Consider the following 27,537-nt stretch of genomic DNA (forward strand, 5'->3'; position numbering starts at 1 on the left):
ACAGACTGGGGAATGAGGGCTGGAGAGCAGTGCCAGGGAAAGGGACCTGGGGCTCCTGGTCAGTGCAAAGTTGAACCTGAGCCAGCAGTGCCCTGGCAGCCAGGAGGGACATCCCTGTCCTGGGGGCAGCAGGCCCAGCATGGCCAGCCCAGCAAGGGAGGGAGTGTTCTGCTCTGCTCTGGGCTGGGGCAGCCTTGCTTCAAGTGCAGGATATAAAAGGTACAAGAGTGCCCAAAGGAGGGCAACAAAAGTGGTGAAGGAGCTTGAGGGGAAGTTGTGTGAGGAGTGGCTGCAGGTACTTGGTTTTTTCAGCCTGGAGAAGAGGAGAACAAGGAGAGACCCCACTGCAGTTACAACTTCCTTGTTGAGGGGAAGGGGAGGGGCAGACACTTCTTCTCTTCTGACACCACTCTTCTCTGTGGTGACGTGACAGGACTCAAGGAATAGCCTGAAGTTGTGTCAGGGTAGTTTGGTTTGGATATTAGGAAAAGGTTCATCTGAAACATCTCTGGGAAGTGGTCACAGCACCAAGCCCGACAGAGTTCAAGAAATTCTCAGGCACGTGGTATGACTCTGGGGGATGGTCCTGGTAGGACATTCTATGATCTTTTTTTAATGTGGAATAGTTGCAGGCAGCTCTCATAATGATAGTATAATTTAAACAGTAGCATTTTAATTAGTCTGTAGCATCAGGACATGCTAAATTGTGTATTGAGTAATGGTATCAACTCTTAAGTAGAAGTCTTTTGTTAAAGCTGTACATCCATTCCTCTTTTTGGTAAGTTTTGAATTGAGCACAGCTCTGAAGTTCTTAATAATCTAGGGTGATTAATTAGAATTCCTCATTGTGTTCAAAACTGTCTGACTTAAGGGAACAGTGATATCCCTAACTTTCTTTCACTTAATTTATCATTTACATCTAATCACTGATAACTGCCCAGCATGACTTTGAAAAATGTCTGCTCTTCAAACAGAGCCAGTAAATACTTCTAATGCTTTCTTTTTATACTGTATTTGCAAAGAAACATTGCAATGGGACAAAGAGTTACTGATGAGTGCTAATCTGAACTAGGTTCACTGCTCAGGTATTCACTTAATATTTGGTAAATTCAGTGATAGTTGTTATGCATTGAACAAAATTGTAATGTTTCCATGGAAAACTGTTAGGAAAATAAAATTCCCTTTTACATTAACATTTCAATTTCAGTCTGAAAGACAAACTATAAAATAAGACTTGTATTAAGAATGAACTGTGGTTCTTTACAAAATCAAACCCCCAAAGCTCCCTCTGTTTTCAAATGTTGTTCCTAGATTTGATCTGTGTTATGGCCAACATAGGTAGACATCATAATGCTCTACCTATTGTTCATGAAGAAAAACTTACATGCTCTCAGTTAATCTGATTTAACAGTTAGGCTTGGTTCTTTAGGACTGGCTTAGAATGTTTTCTTTGTTCTGTTTTCTGGGGTTTTTGGTTTGGCGTTTGCTTTTTGGGGTTTTTTTGGGATGTGGGGTTTTTTTGTTGGGTTTTTTGTTTTGTTTTTTTTTTTTGTGGTTGGTTGGTTTGAGGTTTTTTTTCAAATTAAACTTGTAATGGAAGCAGGACTAAAACTAGGAAGGGGTGAGTTGAAACACAGCCTTTACATTTAGTCTCTAATGACAAAACTGTCTTTGTTAGGCAAGTCTTGTTCCTTAAAAGAGAAAAGCACTTTATTTAAGGAAAAGGCTTTTATTAACTGTCAGTGTAACTGGTAATGCAAGTAATATGTGATTATCATCAGCTTTTTTTTTTGCTTGTTTGCAAAAGCACTTGTATTAAGTGTTAAAATATGCCAAATGCTAAGAACATGTGGGGAAGATACTTATGTCATGCAAAAATTAGTAAGATTCCTATGTTTGAAATCCATTCACACTTTTAAAAAATAAATTCATTTTCAGTTGGCTTTGCTGATTTTGGAAAAATTATCTTCTGAAACCTCAAAGGAATCTCAGAAGATTAGTATACCTCCTGTTTTATTTCCATTTGGCACAATATGAACTCTTTTCTTTAAAACAAAATCTTTTTAAGTTAAGAACTTGAGAGTGAAGTAATGAAGAAGGAACTAACTTCCTATTTTATGCTATAAATCAGTACTTTCAGTTTAGAGTTTCAGTCACAGTCTATACAGCATAAATAAACTATTAAAAAGTATTCTTATTTATCTGACTTTAGCGGTAGCTTCAGAGGTTTTGTCCAGCAGGGTATAAGAATCACAGAGAGGCTGACAGAGGCGCTTTGATCCTGATCTTTGATGCCACTTGCAGCTGCTTTTTATTCCTCAGTAAGGGATGTAAAGAAAGAGGGTAGAGACACAATGATAATGTTTCTGGGACAGGACATTTTCTGGAACAAGAAAATGAACAGGAATATCTTGTGGTGCTGGTGAACAAAAATGAAGGATGAGGAAACCTCAGCTGATAGACTTAACTCAGCTGTTTTGGAATGTCAGACTGAAAGTTAGTTGTTAGAAATCTTGTTGAATGAGAATCACTGTATGCTCTTTTACAAATTATATTGTCAATATTTAAAGTCAGATTTCATATTGCAAACATGGGACTAACTGTGGTATTTAACACACAGTATTTTACATGAGTAGGAAAGCAAGACTAGGTAGTCCCACCTCAGCTCAATGGTCAGTCTGGTCTGACAGTTTTGCCATTGCTCAGTACTGCACCAGCTGGGCAATGTTGCTGCTCTGCTGTGATAGAGGGTTTGATCATTTGGACTACAAAGGGATTGAACATGTCTGAGTGCTGGCAGACCCTTTCTCATAGAGCTTCTTGAACACCATCACGCTTCCCAGGCACTGTCTTGTCTCTCTGTTTCTTTTAACCCAGGACTTGTCATAACAGGCCTTTTGACACATCAATTATCAATTGTAAATCTGTATTTAATTAGCCAAAAAAAGAAACTATTCTGTAACTAGAATCAAATCATCACACACAAAAAAGGAAAATTGCCATTTTGCCTTCAGTTTCAGGGAGCTTATCTATCAACATCAGCTGTCCCAGAGAATAGCTACCTTGAATATGAATATTGTAAAGAAGAGTATGAGAACAAAACTGTTCAGCTAGAAACTGCATAAATTATCTTTTTTATGACAGCATGAAAAGCTTCCTCAGGAGTTTGGTCTTTTGGTTGTCAGCTGGAAGCTGGTAAGCAGTTTGATATTCTCAGTTGTGCCTTGTAGCAGTCACCATCTACCATGGTGTGTCCCTGCTCTGTGTAAGGCTTCCCCTCTGAGTGGGGGCACTGAAGCTGCTCCCGAGCTTGACAGGGGCACTTTGGCTGCTGGGCTGAGGTTGGTGTCAGCCACAGGAATGGGTGGGACTTCTTTCCTCTTCATGGGCCTTCTAGGCATTTGGAAAAGTCAAACAGAAGCTCTGACAAAACATTTAGCAGCTTTATCATCACTCTGAGGCTGTGAAGTTTTACATATTCAGAGGGTCAAAAGCATTCTACGATGTGCTCTTTGTAGACTTCCAGGTGTGTCTCCTAAGCTAAACAGGTATATTTCAGTCTAAATATATTGGCTATGCAGTCTCACTTAGTTAAAAGACTGGTTTTTGTAAGGCTTTGATTTGGGGAAAGGCTGGGGTTGGTTTTTTTCTTCTTCAGTAAATTAGGTCTGGAGTGGAAAACTAAAATCTTTCATGCAGTCTGAACACTGAGTCTAAAAAATTATGAAGATACTTTTTGGCATTAAATACATCAAAATATTGACATTAGGGCTAACACTGCTTTTTAGCAATAGAGCAGGGAAGTAAAAGCCAGAGTAAATAAAGTGTTAATTCAGTTAAAAAAAAACAAGACTGATATAAGAAAAAGGCCAACATTAATAAATGTATTCTAGGAACCAAATTTAAGTTATTATCTGTCAGATGTGCAAGATTGTGGACTGGAAAGGAGTGAGTAATGACCTATCTAGTTCTAGAAACAGTGTAATGTATTTACATGCAGGATTGTATGACATGGTTGACTGCAGTAACACAACTGGGCTCAGTGATCTGCAAAAGCTTTAGGTCAGTAGATTTAACAACAGGAAGAACTGGCTTTTTGGTGTCTCAATGGTGTTTTTAATATATCTGAATTCAGATGGTGCTTGATCAGTTATACACAGTGTTAAGCAACCAGAAGAATACATACATACATATATATATATATATATATATATATATATATTTCAGATATTAAAGGATTATTCATACTTAGCCCAGAGCACCTCAAAAAAGAAGTTTATCTAATTAGAATGGACTGCAGTTGTGTGATCATTCAGGTTTCTGACTATGTACTGGACCTACCATATTTCTCACACCAAACCAAGTACATAAAATTCTCAGGTATACATGAGATTAGCAGCTCACTATTTGAGTTAGCCAGTTAGATAACTATTTGATCTAACTGGCATGTTAATCCTATGCTAATCCTACATAAGCTCCTCCAAGTCTAATCAGCTGGCAATCCATGAGAGAGATGTCACTAAGTAGAAGGTCTGTGTCCAAGTGCTCGTAACTACATCCACCCCAAACTGCATTGCCTTCGAGGGAATCAGAAGTCTTTTTAATGCCTGTATTAATTTGCTTTATACACTTTGCTGGCAGATTCTTACCTGTTTAAGGTTGTGGTGATGGATCTGTGTAAGCACTTGTAACCACATCCTCCCATTTTAATTAGTAAGTTGGACACCAGACACGTCTGGATAAGGGAACAGTGCTCGGTGGCGCTTACAATGCCACAGCTATTCATGGTCTCCGGGCTAGATAACTTAGTGTTGAGGGAGAAGTTTGGTTTGGGAACAGAGTTACATCTTTTGCAACTACTTTCTTCTCTTTCTCAGATAGTCCTTATCAACGCCGCAGCTAACTGCTGCTGGAGCAACAAACGAAACGCCGCTCTCCTCTTAGAACGAGTGTTTCAAGACCTGTCTTTAAAGGCGAAGGAAGGGCTGCGGTGCGAGGTTCGTGGTTCATTTCCGAGGCCGCGGCGCTGCGCTGGGTGCGGGCTCAAGCCCCGCCGCGCTCCGCGGAGCTGCTCGGGCGGGCCGGGAGCGGCTCCATCCCCGCCGGAACAGGAAGGCGGCCGGGGCGCCGCGGAGGGCCGGGGAGGAGCCGCCTCTCGCAGCATCCCCGGGGAGGCTTTTGGCAGGCGGGGGCCGCCCGCAGAGCCCGGAGCAGCGGTAGGTGCCCGGGCGGATGGGCGGCGGGGCAGGGCCGGGCGCGGCTCCCCCGGCGGGTCAGGTCCTCGGGCGGGCGCCTGGCGGGAGGGACCCCGCGTCCTCCGCCCGATCTCTGCCGGGCCGCCCCTTCCCTGCCCTGGGGACCTGCGGCTTGTCTCGGAGCGCGGCCGAGCGCCTGCCCTGACCTGAGCCGGGGCTGTGGGAGGGAGGCTGAGGAGCCCTCCCGGCGCTGAGCAGGTAAAGCCGGGCCCGGGGAATTGTACAAGGGGATAAGGTGAGGTAAGAAAACCCCCGAAGGATGAAATTCTGGCTGCTGGAAGATAACAAATCTCAGTTCGGGCAGGGCCGGCTTTGGTGCTGATCCCTTCCTGGGAGCCACGGCACCAAGCCCCGGCCCTGAAGCGACGAGACACCGGCGGGGAATCCCGGGGGAAGGGCTGGGGAGAGCCGGGCAGAGCCAGCGGGTGTGAGGGATTCACATGTGTGCAAGAACAACTTCCCCAAAGCCAGAGCCCTCCCTCTCCCAGCGCCTTACACAAGGCAGATGTCGCCGTGGAGGTGAAGTGTTCTGTTTTTGCTGTCAGGATGCCAAGGGCCTGTAAAATGTGTGGTTTCCTGCCTAACAAAAAATTATGGAGAGGTTTGAACAACAAAACCGATGGAGCACAAAGGCAGAAACATGTAGTACCTTGGATATTGCGTAAGGGAAATTGCAACCACGCAGCCAAAACTGGAGCAGAGTGAAAGGTCAGCGCAAGCATCGATGGGTTCGAACTGCACGCTGGCAGAAATGTTCCTGAGGGAAAGGTGTGAAGGATGTTACCTTTGTAAATAAACCTGGAATAAAGTTCAGCTTGGTCATACAATTCAGTGGATGACTAAACAAATTGCGAGGAAAAACAAGATACAGCCTGCCTCGGTAAACCCATCCCTCAGCTGTTGGCTGGATGGACCTAGGGCCAGAGAGTATTTGCTTAAAGGAATGGTTATTTTGGCTCCATGTGCTCTTTTATCATTTGAGTAAGCAAATAATGCTGAAAATTTATAGCACTGATGATTTGCCATTTTAAATAAAAGGATCTTGAATAAATCTGCTAAATCAGACCAGTTTGGTTAAGAGCTTATGCCAAGAGTTTAGTAAGTGGATTGCAGGTGGCCCCCATTCCATGTTTATTTGCCTCCTGGCAATTGAGCTTTAATTATGCTTCAGTGCTACTAAACTGACTTCACAGGTTAAAAAAAAATCACAATAATCTTTATTGCTGAGCATGACAAAGTGTAATAGCCGTCAATTAATGTAGTATAGTTTTCTATGTGCAAGTGCCTTGTGTATATAATATGGTATATCTGGTCTGGAATAAAATTTATATTAATAATTGCTCACTGTTTTCAGTGCTGACTCATCAAAGTTAATGCATGTTTTTGTATTAATTGGCTTTGGATTAAATTCTGTCTCCTTTTTTACTCTTTTAGTGCACCAAACTTTCAGGGACTTTTGCAGTAGAGGGGTCTGTAAATTTGATTCTTTTATGACTGAGATATTGTGTATGTTTTATAATTCTGAAGTTTGCAGTTCCATGGTTTATATATTGCTCCTTGATTTTGATTTATGTTGCAAATGAGTTAATTTTTGGGATTGAGACCAACTCCTTTATTTGTTAAAGACTGAACTATATATGGTCTGTGTCCTTGTTTAGGGCTTTAAGATAGTTTTGGAGTATTATCAAAGAGAATTGATAGTTCTGGTATTTCTGACAAAATGAAAATGCTGCCTTAATCATTTGATGCCCCAGGTCAGTAGCTATCATCTGGAAAAAGAGATAAAAGATTAATTTTAAAAATTTTCTTCAGTTGTTTCTTGTGTTGCTCTGTGAGGTTTATCTTGAAGACAGCATTCCTGCAATATTTAGGAAGTCTGCCTCTTTTTTTTTTTAATTGTTGTTTTGGTCTTTTCTAATACACACTGAAGGCATAAATAAACTTACTCGGATGTAAATATTTGGAATAGAGTGCCCTATTTCATACCTATTTTACTGTAATGCTGAGTTGAAAACATGTAGGAAAGTCATGTTAGTGTCACTCACATGTTGACAAACTTCAAATGCTCCTTAGTTCTGTTCTATTTGAGGTGCTCCTATAATAGAGTTTGTTGTTTTATTGCCTTTGTATCCTGTTCTTGATGGGAGAAAATTTGGTGCTGAGCTAATAACCAAGACTAGAGGGTTGAGGCTCTTGTTCCCTTGTTCCTAGGTAGCTTAATCTAACCAGAACTTATTTCTGTGAGGTCTGTGGAAAGTAGGAATGATTTGCCAAGATATTCTTATGAAAGGCCTGCAAAAAGCTTCCTGTTGACTGGGTATTAATGCAATTTTTTTTTAGAAGCAGAGCACTGGGAACATGGCCCTGCGAGAGAGAGGAACCAGCAGCAGCTCCACCAATGACAAGCAGGAGCAGAACTATAATCGTGTTATTACAATTGTCTTCCTGGCACTCTTCATCGACTTGTTGGGATTTGCTCTCATCTTACCTCTCTTTCCTTCCATCCTTGATTATTACAGCCAGACTGAGGTAAGTAACAAGAAAGTCAGCCCACAGAAAGTGTTAGGATCTTGAGGGAGGAATGGAAGAAAAATCACCTGCCTTGGGGCAAACCAAACAGCTGTGGGAAGATTAATAATTACCTGGCATATATAAATTGTTCATGGACTGAATTTATTATTTAAGCTGCCTAAGACTCTTCACCCTTATTTTTTCATTAAAATGGGAGATTTGTTTTGATAAAAATTCAAGTATTTCTTAGGGACTAGTCTTTGTGGTTACCAATGCTTTTGTGTCTTACACTTGATGTCACTGGTGAGGCAGTTCATAATGGATCTGCATGCTGGGGTTTATTGAAGAACCAAAGAGATGAGAGTTTTTACCCCACCTGAGTATTTCACAAGGTCACTTGCTCCCTCCCCCAGTGTGGAGTTCTATCTCATCTTCCATTCCTAGCAGGGAGCTGGCTGCTGCTCCAGGAACAGAGCAGAAGGTCCTGTTGGATCCTGGCTGTGCAGGTGCTCGTTGTTACCCTTCTCAGGTGTCAATGGCATTACTGGCCAAGATGAGCATGTTGTTATGGGAGAATTGTTTTTGCTGCCCACACCTCTGTCTCTCAGCCCCTTTCTAACCCCACTCCAGCTGCAGCTGTAGGCTTTGTCCTTCTTACAACCATATCTCTAACCCAAACCATGGGCTCTGATCTACAGGGTCTTCCCCCACTTCCAGTGTATTTCTAATAGCCAAGATCTCCACCTTCTTTTCCAGACCCTCTTCTTTTCAAGTCCTCCTCCTCTTTTTAAGAATCATTCTTTTTTTGCACCACCTTTTCCTTCTGTATCTGCAAGCTTCTGGTTCTCCCAGACTAAACGGTCTATGTGCAGCAGGACAGTGTGTCTCATGTTGCTTTTTAATTGAAGGATTCAGGGCATGCCCGGTTAATTCAGGATTTAGCAAGCAATGGGCCTGAAGGCTTGGAAAACTTCAAATTCAGACATTCTCCCACCCAAACATATCTGCTGTCTGTTAACATTCACAATTTAAGCTATTTTTGATCAGTGAGGAAATTTTCCCTCGTGGGGAGGAGGAGGGAAGGAATCATCTAACATTTTCTTTGGTTCACTAAGCTCTGATGCAGTCTTTGAAAATAAACTGTCTTCCTGCCTCTATTTCCCTGTTATCTGTTTTTCAGGATGGATTCTATTTGTCATTGCAACGTGGGGTAGACTGGTTTGCAGTGATGGCTGGGATACCTCCAGAGCGGAAATACAACAGTGTCTTGTTTGGAGGTAGGGAAACTGAACAAACAAGCTAGCGGCCAAAAAACAAGGTTCTTTCCAAGTTATTTGCAATGTTGGTGTGAAGAATGACAAGAAATACAAAAGGCATGCTTGCCTGCTATTAGTTCTAGATTTAAGTAACACAGAAAATGTCTCTTAGAGTAGACTATAAATTATTTTGTTTTCGACACAGTGATAGCAATGAAGAGTTTTACAGCCCCAGCTCTGGCATTTGGAGACACCTGGACAGGCAGGAGGAATGGGATAACAGGAACCTTGTGAAATTCAGTAAGGACAAATTTTAGGTCCTGTCTATGGGAAAGAGAGTGCTTGCAATGCTATAGACTGGACACTCACTGGTGGCCCTGGGGGTCCTGGTGGGCAGCAGGCTGAGCATGAGCCAGCCCTGGCAGCAAAGGTGCCAAGAGCTCCTGGGATGCGTGAACAGAATTAGAATCAGTGGATTGAGGGAAGTGATCATCTTGCTCTACTCAGCACTTGATAGACCATCTGAATTGTACATTCAGTTTTGGTCCCCAATACAGGGAAGAGTGTCCATACACTGTGGTGAGTTCAGTGGAGAGTCTGGGGCCCTTGGCTGGTCTGCAGTGAATGGCAGCTTTCCAACACCTGTGAGGAGTTTATGGAGAAGTAGCATCTTCACTGAGGTGTGTGGGAGAAGGAGAAGCAACAGGTGTAAGTAGAAGCAGGAGAGGTTCAGATGGGAAGTAGGGGGGAACATTTTTACAATGAGGATGGTCAATGGAACAGGCTGCCCAGAGCAGTGTCCATCCTCAGAGATTGTCAAACCCTGATTGGGTAAGGCCTTGAAAAATCTGCTCTGACCTCACAGCTGACCCTATGGGCAGGTGGTTGGAGTAGGTGACCTCCAGAGCTCCTTTTTAACCTGAATTATATGATCTTACTCAGTTTGTTCTACAGATTGTTACAGAAATACAGGCCTGCTTTCCTTGTCAGACTGCCAGCTGAGGGTCAGAAGCCTGCTGTGCTGGGCCCTGGCAGTAACTGAAATTACTCTCCCTTCACAATTGATCTGCAGAGATCAATCAGTAGGAAGCCCTGGAAACAGAAACTTGTGAGTTCCAGCCTCACTTGCCCCTTGGGTGGGTGTAGTGCAGTGCTGCTTCTAAATCCCATTAGTCTTATTAAAAGCAGCAGAGCCACTGGCTTGCAGGATCCCTAAGCATTTTCTCTCTCTAGGACACTGCTGTGCATGAGCTCCAGCAGGAACAGTGAGGGAAATATGTCATGTTACACATCAGAGACTCTTCTGGCTTCTTGCCATCTAGACAGTTGTGACGAAACTGTGATTTCAGAGTATGAAGATATGAAGGTGTCTGGGTTAATTTTAGTTAGACCCTGTCTAGCCTCTCTTTTTAGTGAGCTGAGGCTTCCCCCAAGATAAGCAAAAGGCTTTTAAAATAAATTAAATGAAACACAAAACTTAATTAGAATATGTGTGAATGTATTGTTACTATTTAAAGTAGTTTAATTTGGTATAACAGGCATTAGGAAGTTTATAAGCCATTTTCCTCTTTCCCACCATATCCTTGCAGGCATGTTTTTCTTTCTCTGCTCATTTTTTAGTCAAATTACTGGCTTTGAATGCTGGGAAACAGTTTTCTTTAATCCCTCAGAAGCTGCCTTCTGTCTCCTCCAAGGCTTGACCAGAAGTTTCTTACTTTCAATTTCTCACCATCTCAGATTGTTTAGACAAGGGGCAGGAACTCCCAGTCAAGTCCAACTTGTTGCTTTTCCTTTTACCTGCCGTGCCCTGCACTCTTGGGAGTGCTGTGTGGAAAGTTTCATTATAGTTGTGATGTTAAGCCAAGGCTGCTGCAGCCTTCCTGCAGCCTGTGTTCCTTCACTGCCCTCGTCTGCCACAAGGAGCATAGGATTGGGAAGGTGCTTGCACGATCATCTTGTTGTTTCTTCCAGTGCTAGCCTTATTTTTCATTTTTGATTAGACTGCAAGCTCTTCAAGGCAGCAACTTCTCTGCCCATGTCAGGGCCCTGAGGGCACCAATATTTAGTTGCTGTGACCAGTCATCACCCACATATTTTCTGCCCAGTGATTCAGGAGCTGTATTTCAGACTTTGTCTCCAGAGCTGTCTCTGTCCCCATCTCTTGGATGGGCCTCAGATCTACACTGGAGGTCTCTTGTCTCCCAGCCAACATCACAGTGTTGTTTCCACTCCTTTCTCTGCCCCTGAGTCCTGCTGGTCCAGACTGGACTCCCTGGAAGGATGTGTTGAATAACCCTTGCCTTGTGTGGGCCTGTCAGTGGGTCCTGTTGGCAGCACCTGCTCTGCCCAACCCATCAGACTGTGGGGCACCCAGGCTGGTGAGAGCACTGCCAGTGCTGTGGTCATTCCCAGCTCCTTCCCCCGTGTGGAACAGCCCTGGTTTTGCTGCATGCTGGCTTGGAAATATTTGGCATGAAAGGGTGTTTTTACAGTGCTAGGAACACAATGAAGGGAACTTTGTGTCATAAACTGCCAGTATAAAATTCTGTAAGATTTTTACACAGTTTTTTTGAGTCTTGAATTATCACAAGCAGCTCTTCTCGACAAGGTGTTCAGTATCAATATTCTGCCTCCCTCAAAGCTGATGGGAGCAAAAATTCTGGTCTGTCTCTCCTCTGCCTTTTAAAGTTTTGATAGCAGAATGATCTGAAACATATAACCCAGTTTTTCCTTTAGAAAAAAGCTGTGACAGCAAAGCATCTTTTGCTGGCTTGTTGAGAGTGTAGTGCTAATTAATAAGTCTATGAAGCTAGAAATGGCAAGAGAAAAGAGGAATTAAAGATCACAAGCTGGAAGCAGATTTCAAAAGACTCTTGGAGTCTGTTGGAATCACTCCTACCTCTTAGGGTGCCTCACTAACAGCAGTGCTTAAGTCCTTCTTTCCATGATAAAAAGGAAAGAAAAACTAATTAAGTGTGACAGAATCAGGTTCAAACAATCAAAAAAGTCTTAAAAGAACTGTGACTGTTAAAGACTGTGTTATCTCTGCCTTAAGAACAAAAAATGTTTGTAATCAGCAGGGAAATACTGGAGAATCATCATTCCATAATAACCAGTGAGTTTCAAATCTTTTTTCACCAGTGAGGTAACCAGGAAATCATCCAGTTTATGCCTGTTACTTTGGTCAGGCTGTGCATCTGGTCTGTCTGTATTTGCTGCCTCAGTTAAGTAACAATGCAATGTTGGTGTTCTGAGAGACAATGCTATTCTTCATAGCTGCTGTTTTACATTTAATTTCACTTTTTTATCACACACTGTGTGATAGATCTCAAGCAGCTTGACTGTCTTTGTATTTAAGATGAAGGCAGCAAACCTAATGATTCATATCTTTTTATCTTTTTTTTAGGTCTGATTGGCTCAATCTTTTCCCTCCTGCAGTTTTTCTCCTCTCCCCTCACCGGTGCTGTGTCAGACCACTGGGGCAGAAGGCCTGTCATCCTGGTGACAGTGGTATGTGTCACATGCTGATCTTAGTCTCAATATACAGTGGAAGGCACCATGATCTTGTGCTTAGCACAGAATCTGAATTGTGACAGTCACAGTTCAGCTCTAGAATTGAATTTTCAAGATTTGCTGGTTATTGACTCTTTCTTGCCAAGTCACTGGGCCACACTTCCAAGTGTGAGTGCTTAAACTGAGCTTCCCAGACCCAGAACTGTTCATAGAGGACACCAAGATATTTATCTGTTTCTGTCATCTTCCAAAATCCCTCTCCCCTATGTTTGGGAGAATGACTTCAGATGCTCTGTTGACAAATGTTTGACTTAATTCCTATGCATTTTAGTTCATCAAGTGATTAATGAGGGCTGATCTCTTCATGACCACTTCCACAGAGCCTGGGAATTGTTGGTTAGGAAGTTCTATATAGCACTGCAAGATGCTTTTCTTATGAACGTGAACATTGTCCTTATTTTGAACTCAGATTTCTCTTGTATTTGGAAACAAATGGAGTGGGATGTACAAAAATGTTTTGTACCCAGGACTGGTTTTTAACTTCCACAGTATTTTTCTCTTCTAATTTTGTTAGAAATATCACAATTATATGTAGTTTGTATGGACTTGTTTCTCCTTCTTTTATATTGCTGTTCAAGACATAGTGCATTGGCAGTTTATTCAGCCATTTCTGCTACATGGGGTTTGGAGCAGCCATTGAAAACAAACAAAAACTGCAAATGATAGGCTGGGAAATGAGAAGAAATTACATCAACTTTGCATTGCTTTATAAAGAACCCTTGCTTGCTTCTGCAGATGGGTTTGATAGCATCATACTCACTCTGGGCTGCCTCTCGGACTTTCGGCGTTTTTCTTCTCTCCAGGATCATCGGTGGAATAAGCAAAGGGAATGTCAGCCTCTCCACAGCTATAATTGCTGACTTGCACTCTCCAAAAGCACGGAGCAAGGGCATGGTGAGTTCACACTCGTGGGGCACACGTTTAGTGCTAATAGGCAACTTTTAATTGATTTTGGGTGCTCAGTATGTCTTCATCAGGTGTGTATTCATTGATCAAGTGAAAACATGACTTTACATTCTACTTTGCTTCTGGAAAGGTGCCAGCAGATCAAATACCTAGAAGCTCTTGGACTTTTGCCAATGACCTTCACCTACAAGTGAGACACAGATGCGCTAGAGATGGGAAAACTATCTTGTTTCAATGTTAGAACTGTTTCTCCTGCTGGTAACGTTAATTCTGATTAGAATAGCTTAGAAATCAAAAGGTCTTATGGCCCAATTTTGGCATAAGCTGGAAGCCATTTACAGGGCAGCCCCTTTTCCTCACCTTCCCAAGCTGTGGAAGTGCAGCAGCACAGCACAGCGTGCTCCTGACTTCCTTGCACACTGCACTGGCTTCAGGATCTGAGCTCAGTGGGTAAAGGATGTGACATTTGGCTGACTGAGAAGTATGAGCAGCTGCCCTATCCACTTCCAGAAGACAGTGGCCCAGATGGAAACATCCTGCAGGCTGAACTTGGCCTGTGAATTACCAGTTATATCTTTTATCCTATAAAAACCTTAGATTTCTCTTAACAGATTGTTGTAAGCCACTACAGAGGACAGCTGTTTCTTGGGAGGGGAAGGCTTTAGATTTCACGGTGATAGATAGTGAATCTTCCAAGCAAATTATCATAATCCTGGTGAGCCAAAATGCATTTTTATTTGTGGAGAGAGGTAGCCTTACAGCACTAGTGAATAAAATGGGTCAGGGCCTATTTTTAGGGCCTGAGAGTAAATCACTTAGTGCAGCATGGGTCACATCCACATGGCTTGTATTCTTTTCTATTCCAAAGCAAAGTAGGCATGTTCATTCTGCTTTCTGGGGGGCAAACAGCATCTGACTGAAGCTATTCCCAAGTGGTGATGGGCCACTACCTGTTCCTGCCACTTCCCTGACTGGACAGAAAACAAAATTGATTATTTGGAAACAGCAGGCTTTTCACACTTCATGCTCCTTGCTGTGCACTTCCTGCATCCTCAGGATGATTGGGTTCTGTACCTGGTTAATCCAAATAGTTTCAGAACCTGAAAAAACTGGTGGCTAAAATTCTCTGTCTGTGCTCACTTTATCCCTGCAGGCCATGATTGGTGTTGCTTTCTCCCTGGGCTTCACCCTGGGCCCCATGATGGGTGCTTACCTCGCCATGCAGACAGAGAAAGGAGAAGTCTTCTACCTTCGTTCTGCATTGTCAGCACTCGTGTTTTCTGTGGCTGATTTTATTTTCATCTTCCTCCTTCTTCCAGAGACGCTTCCCAAGGAAAAACGGGTAAATGGACCATCAGTCCTAAGTCTCAAATTTTCTGTAAAAATAGAATTTCAGAATGGTTGAAATACTGGGAACAGTGAAGAACAGGCTTAGCCAGTGTCTCAGAAATTAGCTCATTCCTAGGATTAGGATTATTATTAATGCTGGTGTCAAAGCAGTTGTATGATCATAGAATCATAGAATATTCTGGGTTAAAAATCATCTATTTCCAACCCCCCTGCCACAGGCAGGGACACCTTCCACTAGACCAGATTGATCAAAACCTCATCCAACTTGACCTTGAACACTTCCAGGGATGGTCCCATCTCCTAGCCCAGTGTAATATAAGATCTTTATAGTTAACATGACTGCTTCATTGCTGTTCTTGGTGTGTTAGGTTTAAATTTCTCAAAACCTAATGTGAACATAGGAGGGAGACTATGAAATTTAAACTATAACAAGGATTCCTTGGGGCAGAATTTCAGCAAATCATAAAAGTAAATGCATCAGAGACTGGATTTTCTTTCATGTAGCCAGTATATGTTAGAAATTTTCTTACCTATTATCTTGTATTTGCTTGAACATTTTGAACACTACAATAGCAAATTACTTCTTTTCTGAGCTGTTCTGTCTTCTACAGATAGAAAATAGCTACATGTGCTAAAATTCAGTGACTGAATGGATTTCTGGGGCCAAACATTTATTAATATTAGGATTTAATATTGTGTGGTTGGACACTGTCTGATTAGTCTCTTAGAACAGTCTCCTTTGTAGAGTGAGGGAGGTGGAATTCAGCCGTGGGTATCTGCACTTGATTTGAGGCTTTCACTGGATTGGGTCTTTGCTGTGGTCCCTGGTTTCTAGGCAGCACTCAGTTTTTGGAGGGTGCTTGGTCTCTGGATAGCCAAACCCATTTGACATGGAGATTTGTTCAGGAAACTTTTATCTGCAATGATCCTACCAGGGCAGAACTTTGCACCTTCCCTGAGTGTTTCCCAGCAGGTTGTGTCCCATGTGAAATCTGTTGCTCACAGTATGTTCCCAAGCACTACAGCTATGTTATTTTCTTTTAACAACTCTTCCATGTGTCATCTGTTCCTCTTTCCTATTTGGTTGTTCCTAAACCTTCCAGATAAAATCCTGCTCTTAGAGCTGCACAGTCTGGGAAGGTGGCAACATGGTGATGTAGGGAAGTGCTGCAGAGCAAATTTGTATTCTATAAACAATTTCTCCTTTGCTGTAGAGTGGTTGAATGCCTGCAGTGCCTTTTGGGATCATGTGATGACTAAAGAGATCCCTCTCCCTTTTATTATCCTCTTGAAAGTTCTGATCAGCTGGTTTGTATTAGCCAACACCACTGAATTTTGGGAAGGAAAGGAGCTCTCTGTCACTGCTTTTTGGGGCTCTGCCTCTGTACAGCAGTGGGTGCTGCAATGAGGTGCTGCTCAGGGCCAGGTCCCAGTGACACAAAGTACACAGAGAGTTTGGCTGCTCATGAGAGGGTGGTTTGGGGCTTCTTGTGCTTGGTGTCAGTGCTTGTGTGCTGTCAGCCTCCATCTGGGCATGTGATTCCTGTGCTCCAGCATATTTGTAGTTTCAGTTATTAGGCTGCTTTGATCTCTTCTTTGGTAATTCCTCCCACTTTCTGAGTGGTTTTCTTGGCCTGTGGATGACAGAGGAAAGGCAGGTATGTTGGCTGCCTTTATGGAACTTGGCTGGGCTGAGCCTGGAGCAGGTGCTCCCACAAGTATAGGAGTGGAATATGTTGAAAGGACAAAGCTGTAAAAAGAGGGGAAATCATCATGATAAATGGCAGGAGGATGTGCCAGTGGGATCAGACATCTGTTTCCTTGAAGTTTGCTGTGTTCTCAATATACCCTTGTTTCTCTATCAGTCTGCTTTTCACAAGAGAGAATGTTTCATATTGATTCATGTTGAAATTAACTTGTAGGAAGGGAAAATTAAGGGGGATGGGAAACAAGGATGTGTTTTCATCCAAAGAGAACAGCATTTTTACTCTCTTCCTTCCTCTTTTTGTCAACTGTTCCACGAGCTGATCAGGTGAAGAGAGTCATACTGGCCTTATGGTAGCCAAAACAGCTCCTGCTGTGACCTGACTGGGAAAAGGGAAGAATAGGAAGGTCTCTAGTGGAATCTGTCCCCTTTGAGAGCTTTTGAGCTAATTTTTAGCTAAGCTAGCCATGAGCAAGGCCTGCCTGGTTGGAGGGAGAGTCTTACAACTCTTTTTCTGGACTGTGTGTAGGGCTATGCAGTATGAGTAGCAGACCTGTGGAAAGACAAAGCTGTGCTCTGTGCATACCAAACACGTCTGGTTTGGAAGGTAAGGCTGCAGCGTGGCAGGCCCAGGCTGCACTCCTGGTGTGGACTGACTCTGCCTTCCAGACCTGTTGCTGAGTCTCTCTGCATCAGAGGAAAACAGAATGAGCAGAGACACTCTGAAAAATGCCTGCCATTCATGGTGACACTTGGGATGATCATGAAGTAAAATTAAGCAATTATGGAAAAATGAATCGTAAGCACAGAAATTAAATACAAGTTAGATGTTGCAGAGTTTTAACCTGTGAAGAAACTGAACTTCATGCAGCTGCTGACACTGACTGAAATTGGCAGTGTATACTTTTTGGGGGATGGTGAAACTCTTTAGCCAGTTCTAGAACAATATTTTCATTATGGATCAGTAGATGAAATAATTTCTAGACCACTGGCAAAGATAGGTGAAATTGAAAAAAAAAAATGTGTGCACACACAAACACACCTACTTTAAAAAATCTAATAGGTGTATATATATTTCATAAAGACTTTAAACATATGCAATTACAATGTATTGTAATTGGACAAAACTAAAATCAGCCTTATGCATCCTGTCTGACATGGATAATAATGCAAAACAGGTACAAGCTACAGGGTGTTTTTGTTACTGGCAAAGATGCTTGCAGGGAGTTGCTTGTGCCCAGATTCTCTGTGCTGGAGTGCAAACCCCATTGTACCAACACATGCAGGAACTGGGGATTGCCACAGGCCAGCTTCAGGAAATCCTCTGAGACTTCTCAACAGGGTGAGCAAACTTCTTGGGTGTGTCTGTGTTCTGTGTGCAATACATGCAGTGGGAGGGAGAATAAATATCCCAGTATTTTCTGTGTGAATCAGCAGCTTCATGGCTCCAGGCCAGCCCAGGCTATTGAACTGGTGCTGTTGTGAGACTAATGGGCTTCAGACTCTGCTGTGGGTACTCAGAAGCTCTGACTATCAAAACAAGAGAGGGGTCACATTAATACCATATTGAAGGTTGATTTGTTTACAGCTTCATTAAATCCAGCCCCTAATGAGTCCCTAGGTCATGCACTGAGATTAAATTCCACTGATAATCTGACCGTTAATCTCTGCCCTCAAAAGGACAGTAGCTCCCTCCCTCCCTATCTGGGAAGGGAAAAAAAACTCATCAAATAAAGCTTGTCCAGTGCTTTGAAGGTGTGAAATACTACATGTGATTATTCGGGATTCTTGAGTGTCTCACCTCTCCCTGTGCCTATTGTGTAAAGTGACAGGCTAAATTCTACTCAAAAAAATGGTTTCCCTAATAATGAAGGGAATTTGATTTCTAATAATTTAGACATTATTTCTTTTAATGTTTTCTTTAATTTTATATCTTTTAGAATTAAAAAAAAAAAAACCAAATAAAAATGTAAATTATCTCTAGATGAAAGAATAAGCATCAGATAGAAGAATAAGTGCCTGTGGGTAAGGAGCAGGGAGACTGCCACTAGGTACATAATTAGGTTGAGATGTATATAGTACAAGGCCTAGAAGTGTTACAAAATAAATCTTCCTGTTTAAGAAGCACCCATTGTGGCTGGGCAGAATCTCCTTGGAAATTTCTCTAAAATATTTCCAAAGAAACTCTGTAAAAATGATATTTTCCTTCTCTTCCCCAGGAGGTGTCACTGGCTGGCTAAAATAGCAACCAATACCAGAACAGACCAGTGTTTGATGTGCTGCACATACTGGTCTCAGATTTGTAGCACAGGAGCAAATCCTCAGCTTCCTGTGAGCTTGCAGGCAGATGTGCCATTACTTTCCCAGTAAATGTTCTTTGGACATGAGTGAACCAATTAAAACCACCTTCAAGGCTGTGGAGAGCGAGCCACTTTTGCTTTGTAAGAACACAAAGAAGAATTTCTGTCTTCAGTGAAAGGTGCCCTCAGTGCTCTACCTTTCAATTACAGCTGCTGGCGCCAGTTCTGAGTTCAGAAAGTCTGGGTTGTTATTGGGGCCCACTCAAATCCCAATGCCAGGTGCCTTGTTTCATCTCAGATGATTTGTGTAGGTGTAGAGGCACATTTGATGGTTACTGTCAGTTCCTAGCAGTGGTTATTACATTAGGGTTTTAAATAAACCTCTTTCTGTCTTTGATCAGGTCCCTTCTGTGACATCTGGATTTCAGGCAGCAGTTGACTTGCTCAGTCCTTTGGCTTTATTTCAGTTCTCTGCAGTCACCCGAGGAAAGGAATCCCCTTCAGAGCAGAGTAAGTGTCAGATGGCTTTTTACAGTAATACTCTGTCTTTTTGTGTGTGGCATTGGCCTCTAAGTGAAAACTGTACTTAAACCATTCCAGAAGCAGGACTCTGTTTACTCATTTAAAACCCACCTTAATAACTTTTGAGCAGGCAGTTGGAAGTTCCACTGGACCTTGGTCCTTTTATTCCCAAAAGAAGGTTTTGAAGACGAATGTTTTGAAGATTTCTGTCTTGATATTTATGTTTTCCTCAGCCACTGGCTGCAGTAAGTGAAGTGATTTAAAGATAGATCAAGGCATGAACAAGGGAGATGTGAGTTTGCTTATTCAAGCTGCAAACCAGGAACTTCAGACTGGAATTTTATTTCTCAATTCACTACTTGGGAATGTAGGATTCTCTACATCTCTGTAGGACTCATTTTGTGGCATGTCTTGTATGGATATTTCAAATGAGCATCTGAGGTGAGAACAGTTCCCTGTACAGTTGATAAATGCTGCTCTTCTATTGCAGTTTTATTGTCAAGCTTTGCTTGCAAAACACCACCGTGTTTTTCTCCCCACCTCCCACCCCCTTGGTGTTTGTTTGGATTTTTTATTTTTTCAGATCTTCAGAATCTCAAAATTTTGGGCCTGGCCTACTTCCTGTACCTCTTCCTGTTTTCCGGCTTGGAGTACACACTGAGTTTTCTCACTCACCAGAGATTCCACTTCAGCAGGTATTGCAATAAATGTTGTATATTTTGACTAGGATATTTTCCAAAATCTTCTAATTTAAGGTCTCTTCATGTATTTTCAAGAGAGGCTTTCTGACATTAGTAAAGCCACCCCTGCATTCGGTGGTATTTGGGCTTTGTAAGAAGAATTTATGAAATATAGGCACAATGTTTGTCATGAAAGGAAGTACTCCATCTACAACTTATAAAAACTAGGGAATATAAATACCCAAGATTAAATTAAAGCTCCTGATATAGGTATAGCTGTGCTAGTTGTATTGATTATAGTAAAACCTTTTCTTGCTCAGAAGAGTTTTTGGGTATGAGGACAAATCTTGAAGCTCAAAGAGGCGAAGGATGGAGCAGTATCTGTGTGATGATATTTGCTCATCAGTAAATTCTGCATGACATATGGTGTGCAGTCATGTCATAGAGCCTGATTTCCTGTAGTCAACCACTAGAGAAGAAAGAACAGAATCCACCAACAGCTCAGCTTGAAATACTTTTTCTGCCAGCTCATAGGAAGAATTCCAGCCAGGAATGTGAACTTGCAACTTGATTCCTGTGCATGTCCTTCCCTTTGAGTAACTCTCAGGGGGTTGTCTCATCTCTCCCTGTCTGTCTTTCATTACAGTTTGTGGTTTAACTAATCCACGTGTGTCAAGGAGAGGTTTTGTAGTGCACTGAGCTCTGTTGTGTCCTGTGCATTCAGGGCAGCCCTCAGTGAGCTGCAGAGCTGTGTGCCAGCAGTGCAGGCTCTGAGGCAGCAAGCTTGTTGTGGAGGTGAGGCCCTTCAGTTGAGAATATCCACATAATTCAGTCAATAAGAGAGGGGAAAGGGAAAGTTGAAGAAAATTGAAGGGTGGAGTGAGTGATGTCTCAGACTTCCCAATGTGACAGTGGATCACCACCATGCTGTGCCTCGTTGACCTCCATGAAACCCTCCATGAGCTGCACCTTGGAAACCAGCATCTCCTGTGCACTTGTCACAGATGTTCACAGCACAGGGTCATTGATGTGTTGAGTCTTTGTGGGCCACCCCAGAAACCCTCACCTACCCCACAGCAGTCCAGAGGTGCTGCAGCACTTGCCAGCATTGTCCCATCTATACAATAAAACCTGGAGTTTTCCCCCGTTGCTCTGTGCTTGCCATGGCAGCTGCTGGCAGTGTCCTGAGAGCTCTGCAGAGCTGTGAGAGCCCCGAGGGCTTCTTGTGTCCCTTGCTCAGGGGAGGGCCGGGAGCGGTGAATCCCAGGCTGGAATGCTCCGTGCCTGACTCCCTATCTGTGGTTTTGCCTCCCTTCCAGCATGCAGCAGGGCAAGATGTTTTTCTTTATTGGAATAACAATGGCTGTGATCCAGGGAGGCTATGCTCGCCGAATCAAGCCAGGAAATGAAATCAGAGCTGTAAAAAGGGTAAAAAAAAAAATCAATATTTCTTTTTCTTTCCCCTCCACAAATCTGATATGTTAATTTTCATTCTGAAGTGCAGTGAAGGGTAGTTGGAGGTTATAACTGCATTTGTCTGATCAGAAGACATTTCTGTCTCATCTATCCAGCTAAATGATTTCTCAGAACTGGTTGTTGGGTATTTGTCTAACTAAACTTTGGAACATTAGAGCTCTTTCTTCTGATATGAGCAACAATACTGTTGAAACTTTGTGTTCTTCATATTTTACTGCAGTAAGGAATGATAACAGATTGTCCATCTGTGCAAGTTAGGTAGAATATTGTGAAGAGTATGCTTTATTTCAGTGATTTCTCTTGCAGTGCAGAAACTACTAAAGCTGCTTCAGGGCTGATCTCTGACTTTCTTTCTGGGAATTTATTTTCAATCTGGCTATCTTTGTGCTTGACAGGCTTTCCCTAGAGTATATCACTGCTGGGCAGGGAGAAATAGATTCTTTTTTCGAATCTTTGGTTTGTGATCCATCAGTATTACACGTAACAAAAGCACGTATCAGTGTTCAGACTGAGGTTTCACTGACAGAAGTGTACATTCCTTTGTTTTGCTTGGCTCTTTCCTCACAGACATACTGCAGCTGCTGTGCTAGGATGACAGGGAGCAGCTCCCTGCAGTTTATACAGCTGTGGGGACAATAGATAGATGTGTTGTGTCCTTTACATTTGTGTGTGGAGCCCAACAAAGCACTACCTTGGCTCCTTGGCAGTAGGTTTGCTTGGACTGTTAGAGCCTTGATTAATGTATTTTACATTATTTTGAGGCCAGTGTGATTTCAGTGGTGGCAGGGTAGATTTCCAAACCACTGCATTCCAGTGAATTGACTCAGCTTCTCTTAAAGTGATTTCTGTTGGTGAAACAATCTCCACCCTGGTCTCTGGCAGGCAAACACTGATGTCAGGCTGTTGGTGTCACGTTTCCCCGTGGATGAACATCAGCTGTGCTGCTTCATCCTCCACATCAGCTTCCCCCGTGTTCTCTGTCAGCCTGCTGTGTTTGCTGGCACTGCACTGCCCTTTGCACCTCTCATTTTTATACTCCTTCCTCGGCCCTGCACAGGAGGTGCAGTCACCTCAAACACTCATTTGCTGGGCTGATGGCTCCTCATGAACACCGTGTCTGCTCTGCAGAGACCCCCAGCCCTGGGGCACTCTTCTCCATGGATGCCTGTGGGTTTTGTGGGAATTCCCCCTTTTGCTGAAGCCATTCTGGCAGTTTGTGAATCTGCACCATATGGCAAAAGTGGCCTCTGTTAGCACAGTGGTTACAGTAGCTCATTTATCACTGAATCTTCAAAATGAGGCACTCAGTGGCAGGGAATGCCCTCCTTTATCACACACAAAGCAGATCTGATCTGTCTTTTCTGCAGGAGCTCTGTAAGCAAGGGAGACATCACAGGGGAATGGAAGTCCAGCTCTTCGAGGAGATGAAGAATGCTTTGTATTTTGGGGGTTTGAATTTTAGATGCATTCTCTCCCCCCTTTTTTCCTCTTGGCTACAGAAATCTGAAAGCTAAAGATAAAATCAGCCAATAACTCTGAGAAAAAGCAGAAGGGCTGTAGTCCTGCTGCACACAAGTTTTTTCTTCTCTTGTGCCAGCTCAGGAGATGAAGAGTTAAAGCCAGATTTCTGTCCAGGTCAACACTGAACAAGAGGAAAAATCCCCCCCAAAACGACAGATGTGTAGAGAGAGAACTTGAATGTGGTGTACAATCATGTGGTAGTGAGAGGTAACAGAAAAGTTCGTTGTGCTGGTGTGTGGCCATCCAGTCTCCTTGGGAAGAAAGGGCTTTCTGCTTGTGACTTGTGTGCTGTCCCATCCCCGGAAGGGAACTGGCAGGACACCTAGAGTTAGGCTTTAACAAGCGCGGCTCAGATGTAACCGTGTGACTCATTGCTTTTGCAGGCTATTATGTTGCTGATCCCAGCGTTCTTGTTAATTGGATGGGCTGCAAATGTGACCATGCTGAGTGCTGGACTGTTGCTGTACTCCTTCGGTGAGCTGTTCAAAAGGCACTGCAAGCTAAGCACAAATGATTTTCCTTCATGCATTTATTCACACTGTTAAAAAAGATGCACTTCTAATTTCAAACGACAAGTAACAGAAAGTTGACACTTGGGTTTATGAAATATGGACAAAACGGTGTCTGGGTTTTTTTCTGACGCTGTTTGTATCACAGGAAGTTGTCATGGTGGTATTTGGAAGCATCCCCAGTGCTCCTGTTGTCCTGTCTCACTGTGGAGCTCTTGAGGATGGTTTTTTTAACCCCCTCTTAGCAGACCTAGAAGCAAAGTATTCACTAAATAGCTCAGCTCAGGAAAAAAGCAAGGCATGGAACCTTTGTACCTGAGTGGTGCTGCATGATTTCTTAGGCTGGAGACCTGCACGCTCTGAGGGTGTTCAGACTGAGCGAGAGCGAGGGTCAGATGTTTTCAGTGTTTGCATAAATTCTGTTCTGCCAGCCTAAGCTGTTGTTCAGGGAAACAGTCATGAATGAAGTTGGATCCAGCTACTGGATGTCTAAAAAGAGATTTCAGGTATTACCAATGCTGCTAATTATTGTTAAGCAGCTCCATATATGACTTATTACAAAAGTGGACTTCTCTTTTGCATGATATGGCTTGATTTAGGAGTAAACTGCAAAGCAGAAAATGTACTTATTTAGCCTATTATTTGTCTGAGGCCAGCTGTGTGTTTGACAGGTGAGGAGTGAGAGGGGGTGTTCATTATGTTTAACCATATTTGAGTCTTCCCTGGCCCCTTCCTGTGGAGACGACTCCATCTCTTCCCAGTTAAGCCAGCTAGAAATGCCCCTGGGGGGTTCTCTTCTCCTTCTTTTCCTCTCTGCCCAGCAGTTGGGGCACCTGCAGTTAAAGCAACCTTGATGATTCCTGTTCTTCCCTTCCCCTTCCCTTCTGCTTTTTATATTTCTTGGCTTTACTTGGCTTTACTTCTTTCTTGGCAGAAAAGGCCTCTATTTCAGTGAGAGGGCAGCGATTGCTGAACAACTCTTGGCTTTTTTTGTCCAAAAAATTTTGTAACCTTTTCTTTTTGTATGTGACTTTCCTAAGAGAGGCTGTAGCTGCCTCTCCTCCCTGAGTCCAGTGCCCTGCCTGCACAGGGACAGTGTCAGTGTCACTTGGTACAGCCACCTCATTGTCTGTTTGGAGCACAGGGATTCCCTGCTCCACCTGATAAGAGCACAGTGATTTGGAAAGCTGCCGCCTGGCTGATCTGCCCTGTCCATCCCCATCCCGAGGGCTCACAGAATGAGGGGTGCTAATGTGAAACATCTGCTTGGAGCACTCTCAGCTCTGGGCTCTTCCTGCAGGTTGGCTTGGAGGGAGTGTTCCCATCACTGACCTGGATTAAACCTGGTGACTCAGTGGTGGGAGAGTGCCCAGAGCTCAGCATATTTCTCTGCAGCAGTAACCAGTTTGGGCCACATGTTTGTCACTGTTGTTCTTGTCTGTTCTGAGCTCTGCTGTTCACTGACAGCCTCTTCTGTGGATTTTTCCAGCTGCAGCCATTGTTATCCCGTGTTTGTCAGCAGTGGTGTCAGGCTATGGTGAGTGTCCTTCCTGCTCTGACCGGCTGCCCTTGGCCACACCTCTGACCTTTGTATTGACTTGGCTCAAATTACACAGAACTGACCTTGAGTTGAGTGAAGCATCAACAGGAACAGCTGTGGATCCATCTCAGGCCCTTCTGCAGAGGAGCACAGGGAACCAGCCCATGGTCATACGTGGATCATAACTGATAGTTTCAGCACTAACAGCAATGACCTGCTCAGTGACCATCAGTATCACACTGGAATTTTGTGCTGTGTAACACAGCTCAGTCCAGTGGGATGGGGAAACTGCGGCAGCCTCATTGCTGGTGGTGACGAAGAAGATGAGAAGTGGGCAAAGGCCACAAACAGCACTGAGGAAGGAACAGTCTGGGCTCTCTGGAAAGAACACCAGCCATCCCTGCCAGCAGTGAAATAATTTCTTGCTGATTCCTTAGAAAAGACCTGAAATCTTCTGGCACTGGTTGCTCTGTTACCTTGTAAAGCACTTGTAGCTGTGGTGCCATCTGCGGATAACGTGGCTTTGGGTCAGCTGGGGGCCAGGACCACAGTGCTTGCTGAGGTGGAAAAGCAAGGTTTTGCTCATTAAGGTCATGTTTACGTTGCTCTTATTTAACTTGCATTCCACAGTTCTGTGTTTATTGTACACCTGGGCCTTCTCACAAAATCTTGTGTACAATGTGAAGCTTTTGTTTTGGATAGGCTTGGGAGTTTTTGGGAGGTGGAATGTGCACTGCAAATTGTCTGGGTCAAGCACTTGTGCCAGGCCCTGGTGTTTATGCAGTTGTGAGGGCCTTGGTGGAGGGCAAGCACAGACTGGGGACTGGGTGAGAAATGATGGGAGGGGAAGATGCAAGTGGGAAATACCCCCAAAGAACAAAGCTTCCAGAGCTACAGCCGTGCCCAGACCCCACAGTGTCATGCTTTGCTCGCACAGGCACTGCCGGCCAGAAGGGACGAGTCATGGGCATCCTGAGGAGCCTGGGCGCCCTGGCCAGAGCCCTGGGACCCGTCCTGGCAGCTGCAGGTGAGTGTGGCCTCGTGCTCCTTCCTCTTCTTGGCACCAGACAGCCCAGGTGGGGCAGAAGGGGCACAGGTATCGCCTGCTTGGGGTCAGAGCCCCTGAGCATTTTAGGGTAAAGGGACGGAGGAAGGGGAAGCAGCCTCAGAGCTTGAACTTGGGCTAATGTTAACACCAAGCAAGCCAGAACCTGAGTGCAGCCGTGTGCCAAGCTCCTGGCACCCTCTGGCTCAACCAAGGGGTCAGCAGTTCTCTTCAGCTGTACAGGTACTGTGTGAGCACAACAGCTTTGAGGGCATTTACACATCTGCAAGGACAAGCACAGATGAATTCCCTTTCTTTTGCAGTTTACTGGCTGGCTGGGGCAGAGATTTGCTTCACTATCTGTGGGGCTTTTTTCCTTGTCCCCTTGGCTCTACTCAGGTCTATAAAACAGCAGACAAAGGAGGAGTAGGAAGGAACCACAAAACCATCACCAGGCTTCCAAGGACCTCTGCAAGACCTGACTCTTGGCACCTGACTCTGCTGAGCAAATAGGAAGAGTTCCATCTTCTTGGAAGGAGATACACGATGACCATTTGCAGCAACAACACACAGCAGTTATGTGTAAGGTGGCCTCCCAGCCAGCTGGGTTAGCTTTGCAAATAGAAAAACACCAAACAAACAAAACCAGACACACAGCCCCCCTCACCAAGAGTTGAGTAAGGCATGCAGAGACACAGACAGCACAACAGCAGCAGGCCTGGAGCCCTCCCCACTCACCAGGTACTGTTGCACACAGGGCTCTGCTCCTCACCCCGAGCCTCTGCAGGGGCTGGGCTGGCTCAGAACAAGCCCTCAGGACCATTTTGATGGGGTTTTTGTACAAGTGGTACGAGAGCTCTGCAAATGCTGCATCCAACACACACATTGCAAACGTGATGGTCAAACAAAAGCAGAAGCACGCTGCAGGCTGGCTGGTACCCCACTGGTACTTTGGCACAGGTGGACAGTTTTTAATATACAATTAAATTGGGAGACGTTTTATATTTCTAATACTGTGTGATGTTTTTGATGACCAAGCCCTGTTCTTTTTGCATTACAATAAACAGTTACATTGAATACTCCTGTCGTCAGTTCATTACAGTTGTTACCCCCCTCTGGACTGAACATCCCTGTCTGGCTGAGGCAGAAAGGGGCCAGAATTTTATGCACGGTGCCAAAGGCCTCCTTGAGGGAGCCAGCCATGGATGACAGCACCATGCTGACCCAGCTAATGGGTGGGGGAAGGAACCACCACCAGGCTCTGCCCACTGCTGAGCTGGGAATCTCTGGGAGGGGAGCCCTGCAGTAGCCAATTGGAGTATTTTCTGAGAAGGAAAGCCATCATTAATCATCACCTTAATCATTAAAAGAAAACTAAGCAAATGAGG

The 27,537-nt window shown here is 43.8% G+C and overlaps 1 protein-coding gene across 4 annotated transcripts; it reads left to right on the forward strand.

The window, feature by feature from the left end:
- Positions 1-4,883: 4,883 nt before the first annotated feature.
- On the forward strand, positions 4,884-27,228 carry MFSD10 (major facilitator superfamily domain containing 10). Of its 4 annotated transcripts, none has more exons than XM_053941411.1 (13): positions 4,884-4,997; positions 7,596-7,784; positions 8,947-9,043; positions 12,429-12,532; positions 13,331-13,489; positions 14,655-14,843; positions 19,258-19,366; positions 19,962-20,073; positions 21,378-21,486; positions 23,439-23,529; positions 25,054-25,101; positions 26,042-26,131; positions 26,473-27,228. In XM_053941411.1, exons 2-13 carry the CDS (start codon positions 7,614-7,616, stop codon positions 26,577-26,579), a joined length of 1,386 nt encoding a protein of 461 aa, XP_053797386.1. In that variant the 5' UTR covers positions 4,884-4,997; positions 7,596-7,613; the 3' UTR covers positions 26,580-27,228. The 4 variants fall into 4 exon arrangements, with proteins under 4 accessions (XP_053797386.1, XP_053797388.1, XP_053797385.1 ...); XM_053941413.1 differs by lacking the exon at positions 4,884-4,997 and adding an exon at positions 5,021-5,216 and having other exon boundaries at positions 26,549-27,228; XM_053941410.1 differs by lacking the exon at positions 4,884-4,997 and adding an exon at positions 5,023-5,216.
- The last annotated feature ends 309 nt before the right edge of the window (positions 27,229-27,537 follow it).

Source organism: Vidua chalybeata, chromosome 4 (assembly GCF_026979565.1).
Source record: "Vidua chalybeata isolate OUT-0048 chromosome 4, bVidCha1 merged haplotype, whole genome shotgun sequence".
Lineage (NCBI taxonomy): Eukaryota > Metazoa > Chordata > Aves > Passeriformes > Viduidae > Vidua > Vidua chalybeata.